The sequence below is a fragment of the Dendropsophus ebraccatus genome, chromosome 4 (assembly GCF_027789765.1).
Source record: "Dendropsophus ebraccatus isolate aDenEbr1 chromosome 4, aDenEbr1.pat, whole genome shotgun sequence".
Classification (NCBI taxonomy): domain Eukaryota; kingdom Metazoa; phylum Chordata; class Amphibia; order Anura; family Hylidae; genus Dendropsophus; species Dendropsophus ebraccatus.
This window is the reverse complement of record NC_091457.1, coordinates 129332371-129357069: the sequence shown is the minus strand read 5'-3', so window position 1 is coordinate 129357069 and position 24699 is coordinate 129332371. Positions and strand designations below refer to the sequence as shown.

Genomic DNA, 24699 nt, shown 5'->3' with positions numbered 1-24699 from the left:
AAAAAAACTCTGAGAGAACTCTGCAAGCACCAACATTTTATCATTTGTTTGGCAACCTAAATCCTTAAAGGAAATATGTTTTTATATCCATGGGAGACAGGAGAGATACAACTGGCAGATGTACAATCTGGATGTTAATTTTACAGGATACTAAACTTTCTGCACTAAATAAATAAAAACAAGGGATCTTGACAGTCCGAGACTACAAATAAATCCTAGAGATCTCATCCATAATAAGAGCCTTTACTGGAGGTTTCATACGGAAACAGCTGAGATGTTGTAACAAGCTGTGACAAGCTCACATTGTGTAGAAATTAGAAAATGTATTTGTGGAATAAGCTAATGGAGAGAGGATGCCTTGTGTAACTAGTGATATGGAAACTGAGCACTGGGCACAAACTAGAACAAATGGTGCTGATCTGTGCCCGTACATGGTGCGTAAAGTGTAAATGTGGTTTAAAATCAAACTAGGTCATATATATATATATATATATATATATATATATAGCCATGTAATCTATGAATATGCTATAGTTTCATTGGTTCTGCTACAATCTGAAGTGATCTGCAGTTAGACGATTACGGAGAGACCATACACAGTTCCATACCCTTTAAGTATCTCAATTGTATGGATCTGTTGTACAACACTCAGTGAAGTCTGTGGACACATGCTGCCCCCCCATGCATCTCTAGATTTACAAAGAGGTTTTTCTGCCTGGATTCTGAATGAATTTTCAGTATTTCTGATGAGGATTAAGGGGTGTTGGAATCTTTTTTGGGCATAGATAAAAACTACACAAAAACAAGATGTGTTACCCATAAAGGTGTCTATACATTTTAGACAAAAGTCAGATTGCAAACTGTTCAAAGTATATAGCGGCCTCTTGGATTTCAACAACTTTATTGTCAGAGAGATATGAGACTCTACTCACTACACTGAGAACCCATGGATGTTTGGCCATGCCAATGTTCATGTATGCGGGAAGACCAGAAGGGTAGCTGTTGGACAAATAAATGTTCATTTGACATGTATTGAAAGTCTATGGCTACCCTAAAACTGACCATACTATACATGTCATTTTGTGTCATTTCTTCTAGGTCTCAATGGCCAATCTCTCCAGTTCTTGTCTGCACTAGTTTTCCTGAGGACCTCTATGTAGTCCTCTCCTGACAAACAACCAAATTATAAATATCTGTCAATGGGTATCAACTGTTATAACATTTCCCGGCAAGAATTTCCTTTCTTAATTACTTTCAAAAGCCAAATTTACAGAACGTGAAACAGTCCAGAACAAAACATATACAACATATTTCCACTTCCACACACATTCTAAAACAATATATTATGGTAAATTAAACAAAAAAATAAAATGAGCGTGCACATTATACCGTGTAGGATCCTTCAGCATTTCAATTCTCCGTGGTTCCAGTCTGCCAAAGCTATAGTAACCGTATTAACCCCATCAAAGAAAAGGTATCCCTATATAATTGTGGTCTATTGTATGACATGCTGTATTATAAGGAAGCCTATAGAATGATTGCTGTTATGGAATTATGCAATACACATAGCAACACTAAATGGTAGCACACACTGTAGATTTCGTATTAGTTATAATAGTATCCTCTAAGGTCAAGGTTCAATCATTTCTATCCTGATTTTTTTTTTTTTTTTTTCCCACAAGCTTTCTGATATGCGATCACTTTGTAGGTGGTGAAATAACTAGAATTTCAAAAACTGCATGAAATCCCTGTATCCAGAATAGCTTATTTCCAACCTATTCTTTACAAAAGATCTCCCACTTGTTTGGAACCATTAGTGGATGAACATCAAGCAGGTCTGCATTGTGCAACTAAAGCGCCGTAAAGAAGACTATTCTCAGCTGGCTCCAGGAGATCAAGACCTAATACGGTTTGTACCCCCAAGTACTGTACTCTTACAAAGGATGGGAACCAGTTTTCCTCGCTCTGTTTCACAGTAAGTTCTGGCTCAGAACACAACCCCTAGGGCCGTGCTGTGCAAAGCAATCTGCAGAAAGCAGACACTGAATGGGGAGACTCGCTGTGCTGTGAAGCAAAGCAAAATTAAATTCTGTTTCCCTGGTGGAGACACACCGAGTACATCTGATCTCCGACATACTTGTAAGAGATTGTGCATCGCTTTGTGTTTGTGCGTCAGCTGGAAAACATTGGTTGTGTTCTGTAACATTAAGTCGTGCTGCAAGTTCTCACAACATGAAGGGAAGCCTAGACACAGAGTTTGTGGCTCATCAGATACAGGTTGTTTGTGATTTAAAAAGAAAAAAAAAAGGAACTGGAGTTAATAAAGCTAAAAGCAGATGAGAACAATGGATGGGTCAAACTGGAGCCTCGGTGATGAGAAAAATATTGCAAAATGCAACAGAGGGACGTTTATGCATTGCACGGGCAAAAATGAGGACGGCAATTTGGGCAATTGTAATTGGCAGAGCTGTCCTTGGGGGTTTTATTGTAAAAACCACATGTTAGTCAGACAATGATTAAAGCTAAGCAACTGCTTATTTTAATTATAGAAAACCATGTCAGCCCAGGAAAAGTAGTGACTGAGCAGAGACAAGCAGTGCCGTGCATGTCATTAACCTGAACTTGGCCTGGTGAGCCAACCAATGGCATCTGCTGACAGGACATAGCAAAACCTGTGGTAATGCTGACTAAAATGCCAGCGGGCAAACAGATGTGTTATCAAGGTCTCAACCCAAGGGCAAAGTACTGTTCATTACACACAATAGACAGGAAATAATATATCTTTTTATAGGGTGAAAGGCCAGGACAATGCAGTCACTATTCAGTACGGGGAATTAGTCTCATTGCTTCCTGATCAGGGCTTAGAGTATGCGGAGAGTGGCCGGGCACATGGCTGCCTTGTGTCTCCTTGCTCTTGGAGAGTTTTTGTTCATAGTATGGAAGAGGGCCGGGGGCAGATATTCACAAATGACAACTTTCCTGTAGGAAAGGAAGATACATCGTACTGAATCATGTACTTTATGGTAATTGGAGGGGTTAGATCATGCAATGGATTTTGTATCTCTCTGCAGGAGTAAGTCTTTTAACTCAAACTATACAGTATATATATATATATATATATATATATATATATATATATAGTTCTATCCTCTGTTCTATACCTGATAAATATTTGAAATGTTTGGATCAATCCAGTATTAGGCCAGATTCACACTAGCGTAATATGGAAGCCTCTTTGCATCTGAATTAGACCTACATTAGGAGTCTGTCTTAGTTATGTAAACAGAAGAGTACAGTACAGTAAGGACGGATCTTGGACAAGCATGGCCTTGCTTGACCGAAACGTGTTCTTACTGAATGTTTGATGCATGCGGTGCTAAAATAAATGAGCAAAATCAACTTGGTGAGTGCGGGGCTCTTCTATTTACCTGCTGCTGGACCTATCCACCACATCACCACCACATCATTTGAGTGCTGGCCATCCTACTTTACTACGTGTCTCAGTTAGGTTGCACAGAGCTAGGAGAGAACATGATTAGTGTTCTCTTCTCCCAGCTAGCTTTATGGATTAAATACTTAGGCCCTGACCAATGAAAAGGTTTCAATAGATACAAAATAGGACACGTACACTGCTTTTCCAGCAATAAATTTGTATCGTCTTGAAAAAAATTCACATATCCAGCGAATCACAGAGAAATCATAACAAACTTCACCCAAGCGCAAGGACAAAGAAATCCGGTCTTCACTCTATGGCAGCAGCGCTCTGCAAATCTGGTCATCCTTAGAGGCTCTCAACCTCCACTAACAGGACGGAGGTGATGTACAGTAGGCGCAAAGTTTCAGGGTGAACCCCTTTCTCAAGTGCTTAAAGAGGGGTTGACCCCGAAACACTATGCAAAGACCGAATCTCAGCATCCTTGCACTTGGGTGAAGTTTGATATTACTAGTTCCTATTTTTGCATCTATTGGATAATGTATAGCCTGGACTAGCACTTGGTTTTTCGAATACTGTTTAGTGCATTAAATTGTTGGTGGAATATTGAAATTTTTTTGAAGCAATGAAAAAGTTTGGCATGTCTCTATAAAATGTCAAAAGATTTTACAGTGACAATTCCCATTTGCAGGGTACCTGCCATGATGTCTCCTCACCTGATCAGTGTGCAGTCACTCCTGCCATTACGGCCATGCTGGGTTGATTCCCTGCACAAGCCCCGTACTGATACAAAAAGGCCTTATGTACTGAACCGACGCAGCATGGTCTTATCCATAGTTGCTCGACCTTCCGACAGCAGGATATACTGCATTCTAATCGAGTGAAGAAACTGATAGAATATTCTGAAGGCAACAAAGGTATGTTCTGGACACTTCTATTGATATCTATCCAATGCTCACACAAGCTCAGTAGGGGGTCAAGGGGTGATGGACTTAATTTAAGCTCCAGGGCATGGGAATGGGGACTGGGTTTTCAACTCTTCTGATCATGGTGGTTTCCAGTAATTGGACTCTCATTACTATAACATTTGTGAATGACCCCTTAGATAGATTAAAAATGTCCAAGGCTAACCTATCTCCTTCCTGCTACTAAGGTCAATGTCACCCCCCTTTAAACAACATCTATTTCTTTATATATTTATTTATGCCAGTAAAGCTACTGATCTCCTGAATATGTTGTTATAGAGTAAGCAAAGCAGAATAATACATCCCACTCTATGGAGGCTTAATCACAACTACACTTTCCGAAAGAGAGAGTTAGTTCTGAAATAATTACTTTAAGGACAAAAATTATACATATTGATTTCAACTCTAAAACCATCTGGACTTAACAGGTCATTATTATAATTTAATAATACATAAATTCTCAGCGTACACTTACGCCATTAGAAGGCTGAAGGATCCTGCATGGTATTAAATGAAGTTAACCCATTCGCCCCCTTTCATGCATATTGCGGCACTACCAAAAAGCAGAAACTACCATATGAACGGTTCCCAACACTGATACACAAGATATGATGCAGGCAGAGCCGGAGCATGTGTGTGCGGCCGGAGGGATGCTACGAGACAAGATGTGCGCAGCTCTATGTCGATGAAGGTTGCATGCTGTGTTGTGTTTCTTAGAGATAGTCACTTACAGGATTGTACATCTGATTGAACAACTGCTCAGCTTGCTACGTTAAGGGAGACGGGAATGGTTGACGCACACACAAAGGGGAAAAAAAGAAGGAAAGATTTAGGAAAAACAGCATTAACCGGACAATCTGAGCGTGTCTGCAGAAAGAACTTGTCATAAATACGAAGCAATGTAAGTTCCTTAACATTCCACGGTGAAAGCGAGAGAGTCACAAGGGACGTCCGCCTGTTTACCTTGGCCGCTACAAGAGAATGGTTAGAAGCTGAAATGTACGGTTTACTGTTACTTTCCCTTTCTCGAGTTAAATAACCCATGAAATCAAGTAGGCTGTCCACTTCTGATGATACATTAAGTGCTGGACTTGAGCAATGAATCACCAGAAGTGCTTTTAGTGAGGACAGCCATTTATCAAGCCACTTTCAAAGATAGTAATAATAAAAAGATTAATTAAGCATCATTGTTAAATACATGTCATTCATTCTGCAAAAAGCGTATTGCTGGGGGTCACAGAAGGAACAGTCAAGGGAGGAGGCCTATTGGGATTGTATACAGTATGACGATCTATTCTCATCTCCATTAGAAGAAGTTTTTAGCACCCAACCCCTGCGGTGGATTACGTGAGAATGTTGCAACACCTGAAAAGAAGGTTATAGCAATTAAGAGATACAGTCCAGGAAAAACTGATAGAATTATGCCTAATGCAGGGCTAAAGAGGGCAGGACAGGACACAGGAATTTTAGGAACATTTAAAAAAAGGATGCCTGTATCTGTCACAGTCCTTCAATAGGCATAATGTAGAGCATCAGCTTCACCACGGGTGGTCTGGATTTTGAAACATGATGACCTATAATCAGCATGAGCCATCAATATTAGATCAGTGGGGGTCCGACTCTCTGCGTCCTCGCAAATCCACCATCTAAAGAGGTTGTGATGCACGAGTCGTGCACTGCGGCCCCTTTATTGTTTACATGTGTTTGTACTAGCTTTCACTTCACTACAGGCTTAGACAAGTTCTTCGATCAAAATAACATTAATGTATATGTATAGAATCTACCCATCACCCACCCCCTTCCCTTTATCCACCCCCTCCTTGCTTGAACGTGATGGACATGTGTCTTTTTCCAACCATACTAACTATGTAACTCTTTCAAAGTACACTAATAATTCGCACTTAGCCTTCCGTTATATGTTCACATACTTAGGATGCCACTTTGTCCACCCAAAAGTCCATTATGTATATAATATTTGTGGTAAAACGTTGTAACTCACCACTTGCTCTATAATTATTGTTGGTATCTTCATATATTACAGCTCCCCCTTAGAAGAACCAATGCTTGCATCCCTCAGTTTGAATACAAAGATTTCTTTATTCTTTGCAGTACCGGCTTTAAAAACACTCACAGCCAATATCAAAATTCACATTCTGAAAACGCCCAGACACACCACAGCTTCTGCAGACATTTCGGAGAATGGCTCCTCCTTCACTGCTGTAGCCAGTCAGAGGCTGAGCAGGCAGTTCCCGCTTACAGGAGAAAGAAGGCGCATGATGAAGGAGGAGCTATTCTCCGAAACGTCCGCGGGAGCTGTGGTGTGTCTGGGCGTTCTGAGAATGTGAATTTTGACATCGGCCATGAGCGTTTTTAGAGCCTGTACTAAAACACTTACAGACGATGTCAAAATTCACATTCTCAGAACATGCAAAACTACAAGTATTGGTTCTTCTAAGGAGGAGCTGTATTATATGAAGATACAAACAATAAATACAGAGCAAGTGATGAGTAACCACGCTTTACTACATATATTGCATATATTGAAATATGTAACTGTACCTTTCATAAATGATGTGCAAGGTTCTACAGCTTTGCCACATTCACTTGATTCATTTGATTAGTGTGGGTACTGCAAATTTGACCCCACTAATCTAATACTGATGACCTATCCTGAGGATTGCATTAAATTTTCTAAATCCAGTCAACCCCTTGACAGTAGGATACAAAGAAAAACATTTTAATATTTTTTTTTTTTACCCATTTAAAATACAACATGTGGCTATGTTCACACGACGTACATTTTAGTGAAATGTGTTGCATTGAAGTCAATGCAAACAAAGGCTATTATTCACACAATGTATTGAATAACGGCCGTTGTTTGTTATGGCTGTTGAAATAATTGACATGTCAATTATTTCTGGCCATTGTACAATGATTTCAATACAATTTTCAATGCAACAATAGCCGTTGTTTGACACTCAATAAAACTGAATTTTTTTTTTAAGTGCCAAACAACAGCTGTTGTCTCTTTGTTGTGTGAACATAGCCATTAGCTGTAAAGTGGCCATAGTGGGGATAGCAGAGGGCAATACCAGATATGGTGCTTAGCTGTCGGTGGCGCTATTTCTAGAAAATAATCTTACTTTTTTCTAGTTGTTGACAACTCATTTAGGTAATGTTCACACACCATCAAAATGATTGCCGTTTTCATTGAACAGCCGTCATTTAACAACAGATAACAGCTGCTATTTTATAACAACGGCCATTAGTATACAAATAACAGCTGGTGGGTTTTTTTGCCGTTAAATGACGGCCATTCAATAAAAACATAGCCTTAAACTCTATTGAATTAAATGATCCAAATCTGGTAAGGGAATGGACAGAGGTTAGTTTTACCTTTCCCCCTCAGAATTAGTGAAGCATTTCCCTTAGCAATACGACTGAAGAAACCATATTTTTTTGTCCCACAAAAAATGTACATTTATTTAATTGTATGAGACTAATTGTATGTGTATTTAAAATAGTTAACCCCGGCAGAGCTTCTCTCTCTCTCCCATTTACTTAGTTGGGGTTATTCAGAGCAATTTATCAGTTGGGAGGTTAATGGTATGTACTGTAGGGGATGGAAAGTGTTCCACATTAAACTCTGTATTGTAGTGACCTACAAATATGCAGTGAAAATTAATGATGCTACAAGTTTATATGGTCTGTTTGCCCCATATGTTACAGGAGTGAAGAGCTGGCGACTAACTAAGCAAACAACGTTGTAATTAATGAATGTCATTACTAGAATTGAGGTGATTTCACAGGCAAGTCCAAGTGGTAACTCCAACAGGGCTAAGCTTAGAACATTCCCCAGGAAACACTTTTTCTAAATTCTATGTTTGCAGAGTTTTGTTCACTTAGCAGTGTTCTCTAATAGGTTGGATATTTGCTGCCTTATAAGGGTTATCCAGGTACATAAAATATTATATATTTATATATATATAGCTGGGGTGAAAAATAAATGAAGAAAATTGCCCCACTCATTTACCCTGATCCCCCATAGCTCCATCATTGGTCCCCCTTCCCTAGTATCTTCTTTCTCCAGTCAGCAGGAACTGCCTGCTCAGCCACTCTTTGGCCACAGCAGTGTTCCATGTCAGCCAGTGATTGGCTGTGGGGAAGTGCTCTACTATGGTGACTCTACTATGGAAGCAGAAAGAAGAAGAGAGGAGAAGGGAAACAGATTATGTCAGTCTGGAGGAGGAGGCGAGTGTGACTTTCTTTTTATTTTAATCACACTAAAATGTTTTGCACACGGACAATTTTTGGCCTTTCCTGAAATTCTACTATATCTACTAGACTATGGAACTTATTGGGCCTTGGTCATGTCCAGTTTTGACTTTATTGAATGTCTTTTCTATTAGCCATCTGTTCGGTTCAGGCACCAACTTTTTAATTGGGTTACTCTTATTTATTGCTTCTGCCTCCTTTGCCCTGCTGTCCTTTTTCCCCAGAAAAGGGCACTTATCAGGGGTGCCCTCTCTCCCTTATTTATTTTTTACTGGCCATAGAGACACTGGTGATTCTATACAATGTAGTATCCCATACTCCTCTGGGGAGGATCGTGTGAATATCTATGCAAATTACCCTTACTATCCAACCCAAATGTTTCCTTTCCCCAAGACAAATACCCGATTTATGGCTTTAGTCACTAATCAGTCACTGGACCAAATCGCCCATGCAATATGTTAGTCCCCAACCCCTATCCCACAGTTGTAAAATGACTCCGTCCTTGTATTTTAATGGGAAGAGAAAATCCACTACCAGACTCTTGTGGTAACGGCTAAAAAAAAATAAATAAAGGAAAGTTCAATCCCAACAGGACTGATCCTTCTCTCCCCTAACATCATCTATCGAGAAAGAGGCAGGAAGCCTTATTGCCGCTCAGCCTAATTCAAGGGGTTGAGACATGGGATGCAGCGTGGTGTGTTTTTTTTTATTTATTTTTTTTACTACACTTTATTTTATTGTAAATCTGCAAATCCTGCAATAGTGGATTTTTTTTTTACAGATTTTTATGATCACACAGTACCTGTTCTTCTATGAGCTTTGTGGAAAGCATCTGTCTGCACCACACAACAGCTTTGTTTGCACTATAATAACAATTGTAGCAATCGAGATTTTTTGATTAGTTTAAGTGAATTCATCCAAACGCTGAGTTTGGCAAAGTGATGACAAAATTCAATCCTGAAAAGACCACAAAGACTTTGATTTGTAATTACAATCTGGTTGGGTTCAGATAAGTGTCATCACCCTCTCTGGCCCAAAAAAAGTGCGGTATATATACAACTTATGTGATAGACTATTGTTTTACTATTCCCAAGCTCCAATCACCACGACTGACAAGACTGTTGTTTCACTGAGTTCAAAGAAAGCTTTGATGCAGCTACAGCTTTGCAGAATGTGGTAGAGGCCGTCATTCCTGACTGAACCATCTGAGAATTTCCAGAACGGTGGTAGTATATGTCACCTTGTGCTACACACATAGTCCTCCTACGTACCTTTTTCAACTGGGCTTCCAACTTACTACATTCCTCTTTCTTCTGTTCGATGGCCATTTCAAGGGATTTCAGTTTGGAGTCTCGCTTCATTCCTGAAGAAGCCAGAGTAGACGCGTGCTCTTTCAAATCAATTAAACTGGTCTGTAGAGAGAAAGGATAATTCCTTCAATTAAGGTGGTTTTCCAGGATTAAAGTATTGATGGGCCTAGGATAGATTGTCAATATCAGATTGGTTGAGGTCTGACTTTCTACCCCCTCCTCACAGATCAACAGCTGAAGGTTCTACAGTTCTTCACTGGTCATCAGGCATGTGCCAGCTCTATACCTTTTATAAAGGTTTTGTCTGATATAGAGGTTCATTCCCATTTTCAGATGTATCCAGCACCAACAAGTGCATAGCAGCACAACATTCAGGTACAGGCTGTAATCTATAAAAATTGTACATGACTGGCAATGCATACATGAATCACTGCTCACCACTGTACGTCATGCAGAGTGGTCTGTAGGTGAGTGGTGATGCTGTATATATACAAGCATTGCTGCTTACTACATACATTCACTAGACCAGGCTATAAGCACCTGGCCCAGTTAAGATGCACAGTAGCCCAAGGATGAGTGTTGATGCATACATGCATTCAGGGCCGGCTCCAGGTTTTTGTGGGCCCTTGGGTGACAGAGCAAAAGGGGCTCCTCATCCATCCATCCACTATGCACAATCATTTGAGACACCACTAACATACTCAAAAACCTTACTGACACACACACGACTAACACACTTACTTAATGACTAACACACACTACTTACTGACACACATTACTTACACACATTACTCACTGACTGACACACACATCATTGACTAAACACACATTACTGACTGACACACTCATTACTTACAAACACAACTGACACACACATTACTGACTGACACACACACACATTACTGACTGACACACATATTACTGACTGAAACACACATTACTGACTGACACACACACATTACTGACTGACACACACACATTACTGACTGACACAGACACACACATTACTGACTGACACACACACACTACTGACTGACACACACATTACTAACTGACACACATTACTAACTGACACACACATTATTGACTGACATACATACATACATACACACATACACACAGCACTTACAGCTCAGTCTTCTACCTCTTCCTCTCTGCCCGGTCAATCTCCACACTGTCATTAGGTTGAGGACCTTCCAATCATGTGATCAGGTCCTTCATCCCTCTCTGCAGGATGCTGGCAGGTCCTATTCCTTCTCTCTCTTCTTATGTTCAGCGCTCACCCTGCACTACAGTGAAGGGGGCTGAACATCAGAACCTCGGGCCCCTCTCCCTCTCTGGGCCCCTGAAAGTGCTGGGGCCCCGGCACCTGCCAGGGTAAGCCCTGTGCTGATGCCAATCCTGCATGCATTGCAAGATCAGCCAAGGTGGATAGTTGAATTTCTCATAAAACATCAGTTGTAAAGAATCTTGTAGAACTCGTAGAACTCTGCATTGTACCATTCCTCTGTTATTACTCAATGTAACCTATTAACAAGGAGAACAGTAATCGCCATTTGCCCACTTATTCATATATTACAAGTAGGATTAACTAAAGGAATGGCACAATGCAGGGATATAAAAAAGATGGTCGAGACCTGCAATTGTATTGGGGATACAAAGACATTACTGTGCCAATTTTCTACACCCCAATATTATAGCACTGATAACCTGATAATATTATAGCACTGATAACCTGATATAATTATAGCACTGATAACCTGATAATATAATAGCCCTGATAACCTGATAATATTATAGCACTGATAACCTGATATAATTATAGCACTGATAACCTGATAATATAATAGCACTGATAACCTGATAATATAATAGCACTGATAACCTAATATAATAGCACTGATAACCTGATAATATTATAGCACTGATAACCTGATATAATTATAGCACTGATAACCTGATAATATAATAGCACTGATAACCTGATAATATTATAGCACTGATAACCTAATATAATAGCACTGATAACCTGATAATATAATAGCACTGATAACCTGATAATATTATAGCACTGATAACCTGATATAATTATAGCACTGATAACCTGATAATATTATAGCACTGATAACCTGATAATATTATAGCACTGATAACCTGATATAATTATAGCACTGATAACCTGATAATATAATAGCACTGATAACCTGATAATCCACCAAGTGGCAACCCACCTCTTTTTCTGTCAACTCTGCCTGCAAACTATTCACTTTTTCTTTTAAGTCTTTGTTCTCCTTCTTGTAATTTTCGATCTCTTCTAGTCTTTCTCGGTCATCTCGCTCTCTTTGTTCTTTTAAACGTTCTATTATTCTCTCCTAAAGGAGAAAGTAAGCAATAAAGTATGTTCATTGTCAGGTAAACTCTTACTGCAGGAGAACTGCCATCACTTCATCCAATCGTAAAGAGGCAAATAAAAGTCATTGCAGTCCAGCTCAGCACATTGAGATTGTACTATGTATTATAATGTACTATAACAGGTGATGAGAGAACTTACCGTACTCGGACACTCAGCATTTGACTCTTGGTGGCTGGAGTAGTTTGGACGTAGCCCTAGGGCTGCCAGGAAAAAAAGGAAAGAGCCTATGGCTGTATCCATGTTTTTCTGGACACATTAGGGCTGCATCCAACTTCTCCAGCCAACCAGGCCTCAAATGCTGAGGGTTAAGATTCAATGTTGATCATTAGTATTTCTCTTTGACTGTCCAGGCATGATTAGAATTGTAGTTTTGCTGGTGGGCTGAAGGTTTCCCATCCCTGCTTTAAATGCTTGACCATAAATGCAGTACACAAAAACATCTATCTAAGTATAACCCACATCTAATTCACAGCAACAACTCATAACATATTTGTATCACTTAGTTCATTGTGTCACATCTGTATAAATTATAGACACATTTACTCTACATTCATAGTGATCCCTTTTCCTTAGTTACTCAGCTTAGGTTAAGGAATATGTTTTAAAGAACTGAATAAAGCTCCTTATGGTCAAATTATTAAAAACAATAGCAGAACTTTTTTTGGCTTTCAATTTTTTTATTTTTCCAAGTATCTAACCTGCTGATATCTCCCCATAGCTTGCTGGGTGCTGAGGATGAGGGTAGTTTTCGTGCTATTAGAGGTTTAATCTATACAGTATCTATAATAAGTAGTTTTGATGGACTGGGGACTACCAACCCCCCCCCCCCCCAGTACACCGATCCACCTGACCAGCCAGTCCCTCCTAATCAGTAGTAATATCAGTAGAGTGGGCGAGCCAGGGTGGATCTGTGCACTAGGGGCAGTAGTTAACCAAAATGACTAACAAAAGGACTGAACTGCTAATAGCACAAAAACTTGTGTCGAGGATAAAGGTGAGAAACTTACCCTCATCCTCAGTGCCCCGTGCGCTATATGGAAATATCAGCAGGTCAGATACTTCTAACCTGCTGCTAGTGTACCTTTAATTTGTAACAGCTAAGTATGGTGCTAATTCTGTAGGCTGCCAAATCCAAAATGCTGCCTAAAAAGATCATATCATGGGTATTAACAGAACACACACTTGATGGATGCACCTTACTGGTATGCTCCCATTGAGTGCTTCCGCTGCAGATTTTCCGCTTTGCATTTGCCGGTATAAAATCTATTGCATTTTCACAGGTAAATCTGCACCACTCTGGGGAGATTATTCATATCACTTCTTGGGGCTGTAAGATGGGCTAATGAGTAAATGATAGGTAAAACAAAGCATGGACAAAGAGACTCATTTGTATAAATTCTATATTATATCAGTTTTAAATTGGTTTGTTGGTTTTACACCAAAAATAGCAATCCTTTAACAGGAATCAAACACCTACATAAAAGAGAATTCAAGAAAGAGCATAGATTTCATAGTCTTCTAGTGCAAAAAAAAAATTTGAAAAGTTGGTCTTCTGTCAATTATTTTGTTTATTTGTCCACATGCGACAAACCAAACCGTGTCAATAAAACAAGTTACTTTGCAGATAATCTATTAGAATTTCAGAAAACATGTGGCTTTCGCGAGGCTCCCTTTTGCTGGACTACAGTATATAATGGGCCAATTAATAAACAGTTCTCTGCATTTGCAGTCAGTCAGAAAATAATAACTACTGGACCTGTCATCAGCACAAGGGGAGATGTCAAACACATCTGGTCCTGGAGAAATCTTTGGATGTATTTGCATTGACAGGGTATTATTGGATGCTAAACAGTTTTCTTATATGCTCAATTGTTTTATTTCAGTAGCGGGGATCGGCAGGACTTATCGGATAAGGGTCAAATGTTATTGAATCTTCAGGATATCCACCACCAATGAAATATCAGTAATGTCCTCAAGAAGATCTAATGATAAAAGTCACCTAAAAAACAACAACTTGTGCTGAGCAGGGACGGAGGGGGGGGGGGGGGTGTAACAAGTCTGGCACTGATTGGCTGATGATCAACCACCCAGTGACCTGGATCTGGTCAGCTGACTTTAACTAGGGATTATTTTCGGAGTAGGGCTTATATCTCAAGCCTGCAAAATGAAGTTAGGTCTTACTTTCAGTGTAGGTCTTATTGTCGGAGACAAATGTTAGTACAAACACTGGTCTTTCTGGGCATTCAGGTGGCTGCCTAGAAACCTGGGCACCCTATATCTTAGGGAAGGGCTAGGATTATTAGAGTCACCAGCATCCCACCCCTAAGCATTCTACAGGAGAAGACGGCCTCCAGCCCCCATAGCTGTAGCTGACCATGGGATGACAGAAGAGAACAGATTGAGCAGAATTGAAACAACCTAAGGCCAACTAAAACATAACTTTAGGTGCTACATAAATTATCCCTGTCTATTATCTTCCTACAAAACATATCCATTTTTGAATTTAAGAACCCAAGTACCTTTTCGGACAGGGCTTCTTCCAAGGTTGCAAGTGCAGTGTCCGTATTACTGGAATCTGTCTGCAGGGATTTGACTCGATCTTTCAGGTTCCCTAGTTGCTTGTCTTTGTCTCTGAGCTGTTCTTGAAGATTTTCAATCTATTAACGAAACATAAGTTGTATCAGAATGTATCACAAGTAAGTAAAAGGTAAACTAAACAGGTCAATCGATTATGTAAAAATAATAATATACCATTGAGTTGAGATGCTGTATAAAAATTACTTAAAATGTGTTTGACTTTAAAAAAAAAAAGATTTTAAAGGGTCTCAGACTGGCTTAAAGAAAAAAAACAAAAACTAAATTGTCCAATCTTTAACTGCTGCTGTTTTGACGGTTCCTGGTTCTCATCGTTCAGCAGTTCCTGATCACCAGCTCGGCAGAAGGAAATGCCCATGCAGCCAAGCATTGGCTGAGGTGTGGTCACCATTAACCAGTGAATGATTGAGCGGGCATCTCCTGTGTGCCGAGAAGAGACCTGGAATTCATGATCAATGGGAGCTGGACACTGTCACAATGATGGTGGTGGGGAATCAGACAGGTGAGTGTCCCTCAGCCCTCTCAAACAATGGTTCTTTTACCGATAACCCTGTTAACCTGGTAAATAATTTCTTGGTAAATGTAATCATTTGCACTGATTCCAAGTTAAAGTGCTGTATTCCCAGATGTGCTAGTTGTCAAAGGGAACTGTCAGCAAGGCTCAAGTCAGGGACTATAAATGTTGGGATATTTCAGTTCTGCTTAGTTCTCAAACACAACTTTGATCTATAATACAAACTGTCATTCAGGATCAATGGAAGATACGTCTCACAATGTACAAAAAAACAACAAAAACACAGAACACTTCCTAGAACACGCTACTCTTGTATATAACAGATGTATACAATCCCTAAATAATAGTGTACACAATAGCTCTCTGGTGCCATGGGAATACATACAGTACAGTAAATATTCGCAGTAATATATACATTTCTCATCTTTGGACCATTTGGACAATTTTTGGCACTTGTTTCTAACATGTAAGAGTATTTGATATTCCAGTGGTTTAACAGGAAACCAGTACAGTTTCCATACCTTCTAATGTTTAATCTGCTTCCATCAATTATTCGGCTATTAAATATCTAACACAACGGCTGCATATTTTCTTAAAGGTAATAAAGCCAAGCTAGGAAATTGAGAGGCTCGCCTTTATGTTAGAGGATTACATTGGCATCTCTTTGTACAGATTTTCCATCAGCATCTAACAAAATGTGTTTATGCATCTTAAAGGGCTCATTCACCTTGAGCTTGGGTCTTGTTAATAAACTGGTGTCATGCTGCTGGGATTGCCTATGGTCGGTCACCTTTAATCCATGATGTAACCAGGAAGCAAGCTGTTACCTGCAGTGTTACTACAAGAAGCAGGCTGTCTTGAATTCATGGATGTGCTAGGTTCTCCCAAATGAAAGACTATGTAATATGTGCTAGGTCTTCCTGTGTGACTGTGTAATGCATAGATTGGCTCTGGGTCCTGGGTGCTGGGTCCTCCCAAATGACTTTCTGAGAAATACAGTACATGGATGTGCTGGGTCCTTCCAAGTAATTGTCTGTGTCATACCTGGATGTGCTGGCTCCTCCTAAGTGAATACTGCCTGCGTAATGCATGGATGTCCTGGGAATTTCCAATTGGAATAATGTCTGCCTAATGCATGGGTATACTGGGAATTCCCAAGTGGAATAATGTCTGTATGATACCTAGATGTGCTTGGTCCTCCAGAGTGATAAACATATATCTGTGGTGTGAGCCCCTGGTGATGTTGTGTCGGAGGATTGGCCGGTCACTTGCTAGGTGATAAAGTATGACTCCACTCTGGTGGTGGTTGGCCGAGATACAGCCGGACCTTGAGATGTTATTTTGTGACGCCAGTGCCGGTTAGGCACACAGGTGTGATGGCACGCCTACTTTTATTTTGTAAGGCTGGTTGTACCCTTTTCCCCTGTGGACAGTGTCCTCCCGGGTCCCTTGGCATGATGTCACAGTTGACCTGAGTGGTGTAATGACACTCCCGGACTATCGGAACCGCCACCCACAGAAAGGGGAAGTGTCCCAAGGCTATAGTGTACACTGTGTTTGTGTGAGGTGAAGAATCACAAAGTCTTTTTACTATAAATAAGTTCATTTTTACTTGAGAGTTACTTGGGTGCATACTTTGACTTGACAGTATACATTTCTCTAGATAAAGCACTTGGAAATACACTCGATAATACTTGTGGACGAACACTTGACAATACAACAGCCAGATCTGTGACAGGAAGGTAGTAAGAAGAATAGTCGTGCTGACTGAGTAGCGTGTTGTGATAGACAAGAAGCAGAGTTACAGAGAGGAGGATGTCATGAGAGTCTCAACCCAAGTAGAACTGTGCTCTGCCAGGATATTGGAGGATGAGGTAGAAGAATACTTTAGAAGAAGAAGAAAATCCTTGTGCCTGTGTATTGACCTTCGGGTCTTCGCACCACCTTATGCCCTTTAGATTTGTCTGAACCGTCCTAGTGGGTGACACAAGGCCCAGACCTTGTCACATGAGATGAGCGGAATGCTGAGGGTTCCCTGCTGAAAACTGTGCTGCAAGATAGAGTTCCTAGGCTTTGCGCAACTTTGCTCTATCTAGATCAGTTCCTAGATTACTACTGTCTGTGGATACTGTTCTGCTCTGTGACACTCCTAGTCCATGGTGTGGGTTGAGGTTATCTGTAACTTGTCCTCTCTTGGAAGGGGTTTAACACTGCATAGTGTTGGGCAGCATTACTAAGAAGAAAACTGTTAGGTGTGTCCTGTCTTACATCCTACCCATAAGGGGGTTCTGATTAAGACTAACCCGAGTAGGGGAATCGGGGAGGATCACTGTAGAGAGCTGTCTAGCTTGCATCCTTCCTCTACAATGTCCAACATGAAAGACCTTCACACTTCTTCTACCCATGTGACCTCCTTCATCAGCGTAACCAACGTGCACTGTTAGTGGGTAAAGAGTGCAATATAAAAAGCAGAGAGAGGTGATAGGACAGAAGAAAACAAGATTCCCATAGGTTCCTTTACACTCTTCAGCTGTGCAGCATTTGAACACATACTTCTATAATAGCGACATCTAGACATGTCAATTCTTCTGGCAGATTCCGCTGGTGGAATCCCATTGAAATGAATTGAGCAGTGAGTTTCTGCTTTGAAATTTTCCAGCGCAGAATCAGCCCATAATACTCACGGAAATTCAGTGCGGAATTGGAAAAAATAATTGAATTTGATCAGATGAAAAATCAATTTGTGTGGAAGTACGCAAGAGGTGATTCCAGGTGGAACACTTTCCTCACTGATTCAGCACTGATTCCTCAGTGTGAACATATCCTTATTGTGAAATATGTTTAACAAAGAATAGGAGGGGGGGATAGATACTGTATGTGGAAAAACAACGAATTACCGTCTAACCCAAGAATTAGGTTACTGTACAACAGGAACATACATATGATACACCTTCTACACAAAGTGGGATGTGATTGAAATCAAGCCGGGCCGCCAACCCTACTGCTGATATACAATGAAATCAAAGTCATCTTGAGTCTTGTCTTTCAAGGCCCTGGAACAAAAGCGCAGACGGAGTTCAGAGCCTTACCAGTAATGTGTTTCATTACTAAAATAGAATTATACCGGCTTTATTTAAAAGTATTAGGAAGCTTTACAATGTAGGAAGAAGGCCAACTATTCTTCCTTTATATAACTGAATGTGTGCGCTCCAAAGAAATGCTACAACACAAAGGTCAAGATCCAAAAGAAGGTTGAAAAAAACATGTTTTCCTCTATTTAACATGATGAGGATTACAAAAGACAATAGGGTTTTGCAACCAGCTAAGTACTGGATATTTGTACACACAAAGCAAGAAAATTCCTTTTTGGGTTAACACTAGATTGGATTACAGAGGACCAGAAATCCTAATAAGATCAACTCAGGCTTTCTGGTAAAATAACATAAGACTTACATGAGAAAAGGGCTATAGAATCTCAAAAGGATGTTACTCTTACTATCCAGGATGCAGAACCTCAGTTGTTACCAATTCCTTCTTGTTAAAAGTATAATTCCCTATTATAGTTGTGTATGTTTAAAGAATATGTTTTATTATACTGTTAAAAAAAGCTAAAAACTTTTATGTTAAAGGGTTGATCCGGTGAGAAAAAAAGTTTTATATATTGTTGCAAGTATATAGAAAACAGGCTTCTCCGGAGTCGTCCTACATATCTGGTGTTCCCTGCCTCCACTTCCGAGACAGATTTGTCTCAGAGGTGACACCCTTCTCAGCCAATCACTGACTGAGATAGGACAGCTCTCCAGCCAATGAATGGCTGAGTGGGCGGTCAATGTCGAAATGAGTCCATCTTAGAAGTAGAGGCAAGATCATTCTGCAGAGACCAGGAGATCTGTAAGAGGACACTGGGGGAGTGTGGAAAGGTAAGCATAGCTTCTTTGTTTTCTGTATACTTGTAACAATATAAAAACTTTTTTAACCCCTTTAAACATGCTAAAAACATATTCTGCTGGCTGTATTCTTACTTTGGGTAAAGAATTCTATTCTTTCTATTCTATTTTTCTATTCCACATCTTAGAATAAATAAAGTCAGAGATGCTGACAGTTTGGATAGAATGTTAGTACCCACAAGTCTAGTAATCTAACAAGGAAACATACATAAAAAATGACTATTGTGGTGGACACAAGATAATGCAAACAAGATAATTTATTAGTGTAGAATAATAGCAGTCAGTAAGTTTCTTATCAAAAAAGAGAGGTTGTAGATTCAAGAGGTATAGACTAAGGTAATGTCAGGGAGGGTGCCCTATTATGCCTTACCTAACACAAAAACAAAATATAAGACAGCGCTCCATAGCGTAATTCAGACAGGGCTGAAGTGGTAAAAGTAAGCACATAAAACTCTCACCTGAGTAGTTTGTGCTGGTGTAAGGCACAACTCTTACTGATAGCATGTGAATGAACCGCAGCCACTCTCGACTAATCCCCACAGGGATTAAAGACAGTCAGTATCCTTCTCCACTCCAAGGCGGGTAAAACAGGCGCAGGTCCAAGGCGTAATAGTGATATAAAATATCATAAAATTTGTCTAATGAGACACTTGATAAAGAGACCGGACCGGTCTCGAAACGCATTGTGTCGCTGGCATAATTCTTTTAATAAATTAAAAAAAAAAATTATCACTATTACCCCTTGGACCTGCACCTGTTTTACCCGCCTTGGAGTGAAGAAGAATACAAATTACCTAACATAAGGCAGAGACCGCTGGGCCAGGTGTCCCTTTGACAAACGGGAGGTTATCCTACACTTACATACTGTCACAGAGTGTGTTGTCTAGATATAGTAGGGGATGAAAGAGAATTAGATAGAATGTAATATTCCCATCATTATGATGGGAATACCGCATTCTATCTAATTCTCTTGTTAGTATTTCACATCTCTGTTATCTTCGGGAGCGCATACTTGACTTTTCTTGGAGCTGTGACCTCAGGATCCACCTGAAGTTAAAACCTTAGAATTCACACCCTAAGTTAGTGAGCATCAAAGCCAAAGATGTGGAGGTTTTACTCTCTTACTGAATTTGGTAAGACAAGCACATAAGCTAACTATTTAATAATACAGATTGCTTCTAAGAAGAAAACATTATTTTGTACCCCAATCATTTGTCAGAGTATACCATTATATTACATATCTATTCGTCAACTAAGTTCAGTTTTACTAAACTGTGTATTAGCAGAGCTACCATGAGGAATTTACACAAGAAAAAAAATATTTAACGGGGTTATCCCACAAAAAATACAGTTTTTTCTTTCTTTTGCATATACAGACATAGAAGGACATGAAAAAAAAGAAATAAGGAGAAAAAGAAATAAAATTATGTATTATGCATATCATTATGTATTAGCGAGATGTGTGTGTGTTTGTGTGTGAATACTTTCTACAGTGGTCCGTAGAGGGAGACAGTAGTAGACAGAGCTGTTGTATAGTGGGTGGTTACCAAGGGCCGGACTGTAATACATTCTGTGGAAATACAGCTGCTTAGGCTGGGTTCACACTGCGTTTTTGCAATCTGTTTTTTTTTTTCATCCGTTTAAAAAAAAAAAAAAAAAAAAACGGATGAAAAACAGATTGCAAAAATGGAAGCATTTGTGTGCATCCGTTTGATCCGTTTTTCCATTGACTTCCATTATAAAAAAACGGATCAAAACTAGAGATGAGTGAACCTGGAGCATGCTCGAGTCAATCCGAACCCGAACGTTCGGCATTTGATTAGCGGTGGCTGCTGAAGTTGGATAAAGCCCTAAGGCTATGTGGAAATCATGGATATAGTCATTGGCTGTATCCATGTTTTCCAGACAACCTTAGAGCTTTATCCAAGTTCAACATCCCCAGCTAATCAAATGTCGAACCCGGTTCGCTCATCTCTAATCAAAACGGATCCATTTCATTTGACAGACACAAAAACATTGCTGACACTATTTTTTTTGTCCGTTAAAAAAAAAAAATGATCCATTAAACGTATGCTAAAAACGCAGTGTAAACCCAGCCTTACTGGTCATTTGGTCATTTTGGGATCTGCTCACAGAAGGTGGAGAGACCAGAGATAAAGAGACAAAAAAATAGGCTAAAAGGTAACACTGGAGCTCAGGAATTTTCACATGAATAATAGATAGTGGTGTGTATAATTCAAAATCTTTTTTTCCCCATAACCCCTTTAAGAAATTATACTGGACAAAAGAAAATATGACTTTCCATGATCAAAGTACTGTACTTTCGGTGGCCCCAGAAATGAATATACAGATATCAAACTGATCAAGCCTTTATTTCGTGTTCACACATAGATACATGCAGCATGCAGTCAGCTCACTGGATGAAAGAAAAGGTGACCTCCACCACGCTCAGCCTCACGCTGATAATCCAAGTGCAGTAAGTATATAAAATGAATAGGCGTCACTCAACACTCCAGAGAAGGTCATTAATTATACAAAACAACTTATTGACACATATTTGTGGCAAACAAATGCAGGCGTGTTCCACAGACTACAGCTGTTTTGCGCTAACTTGAGCTTCTTCTGGATGGACTCATAGGACAGTCTATCATTGAACTAGATGTCTAGATAATTTGCCATCATAAATACAATCTTGTTGGATCTCATGTTAAAAAAAATGTTTCCATAGAATTGTATTGTGTTTTATACTCTGAAAGAATTTCTATAGGACTTAATATTATTTAATAGTTTAAATATCAAAAGTGGTGAGTGATGACTATAATTTGGTTTTTGCCGTGGTTATTTCTTTTATATCCGGTATTTCTGGTATTTTGTCAGGGCTTATTCCATATATTACAATGCTACATTTTCAACACTTGTTTAATATAAAGACACCACTCCCATCCTGTTACAGGATCAGAAGTGCATCCTGAATTCGCGTAGCTGTAAAGGGAATTCCCTTCTAATCGACACCTCCTTTACAATGAACTACTTAACGGACACAATACATAAGGATTACCATTATCCCAACAGATTCCCCATTTCACAAATGACACAAGATAATCCAGGGAGAGCTTAGTTAACTTTCCCAACAAGCTTCCTAGCTCCTCGCAATTGTGCCATTAGGTCTATACAAAAATGTCTAATGTCCATTATACATTATCCTGGAAAAGAAACTGGAGATACTTTATTATAAGATAGCATTGTCTCATCTATAAAACTCACTACACAAGCCTGGGTGTCTTTTCAAGGTTAAACATAACCCTCTAAAGTGACTGACGCCAGTGCGGGGATACCGGTGCCACAGTCCTTTTTTGAACCACAGCCTGTATCCCGTGCACGGCTCCGGTCTATTCCCAAGCACCAGCCTGGCTTGAAGCACTGGAGGCAGGCCCCCTTCCCCCAGTGTGTCGAAATCCCCTTCCTTCTGAAGCCGCATCACAGAGGGCAGAGGAGATTGTCACACTGGGGGCTGGCGGGCCTCCCTCCAGTGCTTCAGGCCGGGCTGGTGCCCAGGAATAGACCGTCGCCGTGCATGGGTATGGGTTTCAGGTTCACTGGCACAGGTGCCAGTCTATTCATGTAAAAATCTTAAAGCGATGTACCTGATGGTACAATCGCCTCAAGGAGATCCTGGATGGACTGATTATCTCTAGTGATGAGCGAGTACTAAAATGCTCGGTGCTCGTTACTCGAGACGAATATCTTCCGATACTCGAGTGCTCGTTTCGAGTAACGAACCCCATTAAAGTCAATGGGAAACTCAACACCACGGAAATGGACAGGAAACAGCAGGGGCAGCATGTATGGATGCCTCTGAAGCTGCCTAATCGCACCATTATGCCAAATTCTGGGCAACAGCTGTGGGATACAATCTGTTGGTGGCTGCACCTATACAAACTCTGTGACACCCCTTTTACACTGAGCAAGTGTCAGGTATGGAGGTCAAGGTATGACCCTCATAAGAGAAACATTTAAATCTACAATGTATACTAACACGTGATTCTCATTACAATATATAATTCTTAACAAACTGCTTCAGATATATATATATATATATATATATATATATACTAGTAGCTCGTAACTGCTTCTGCAAGGCAAAGCCTTCACATGGAAGATTAATGGTTCCTGTCCTGGACAAAGAATGGTATACTGGTGGTTTGCAGAGGAAGCTAGAGGAAGTCACGTCCAGAAGATATGTGAAGATAGAAAACGTTACTACTACAGGAGTCTAAAGGCCTAAGCTACGCAGTAGAAAATGCATAAATGAATAGAAATTTGGTGTAATCCAATTAGATCAAAGAGGAATGTAATAATGTTATATTGTAACCACCCCTATATTCTACCGTATAAATGTATGGATCAAGGAAGTAATAAAGAGGAGTGTATATGGAACTTGGACCAAACTGGTTGTTGGTGTGATTTCCTTACGGCCGACACTTCCCTATTTTACGATCTAGACATAGACAGTCAGTTGAAGCGTGGCAGAATAAATTACCCTAATTACCCCATACCTCCCTGCCACGACACAAGCAGTAGTCAACTTAGATATGCCTTGCGTAAAAAATACAGAAATCGGAAAATATAGTAGAGGGCCCACTAGTTTTTAGGGGGCTGTGGGATACAATCTGTTGGTGGCTGCACCTATATACTCTGTGACACCCCCTTTACACTGAACAAGCAGTAGTGAACTTAGATATGCCTTGTCTAAGAAATACAGAAATCAGAAAATATAGTAGAGGGCCCAATAAAATAGAACTGAGCACTACTGAGGGGTCTGTATGCAACACCTAATGTCCCCTTTCTGCCAGCAGCCGGTCACCACAGTGTGCTGGTGAAATCGTGGTAGCTGCACTGCAAGTCCCAGCTAGCAGTCTGTAGTAATACAATTTAGGGTGCCTTCACACGTAACGACTTGCAAGGCAAATCTCGTTGCCAGTTTTGCAGCGAGACCCGCTACAAGCGGAGGTCCTGGCAGGTCCAAGTAAATACATACTCACAGCGGTCTGAAAGACCGCTGCGAGTATGTAATGCAGCTGCCCCCTTAACCCCTTCATCCGTTCCCGCCCGGCTTCCACTCTGCAGCGTATATACATTACCTGTCTCTTGCTGCACGGGATCCCGGCATCCTGCTCTGCCGCCCAGCCAAACAGTGTGTTGCCCAGCCGCAGCCACTGATTGGCTGGGTGGCAGATTTGGGCTGCC

At 40.2% G+C, this 24699-nt stretch overlaps 1 protein-coding gene across 1 annotated transcript in view; it reads right to left on the bottom strand.

Annotated features, from left to right (window-relative positions):
- ERC2 (ELKS/RAB6-interacting/CAST family member 2) overlaps positions 1–24699 on the bottom strand; it is a 667987-nt gene that overhangs the window by 460780 nt on the left and 182508 nt on the right. Inside the window, exons 7-9 of the mRNA XM_069967012.1 lie at positions 14916–15053; positions 12215–12355; positions 9945–10085 (exon numbers count right to left, since the gene is read on the bottom strand). Coding sequence (XP_069823113.1) covers positions 9945–10085; positions 12215–12355; positions 14916–15053 — 420 coding nt within the window. The remainder of the gene's footprint in view (positions 1–9944; positions 10086–12214; positions 12356–14915; positions 15054–24699) is intronic.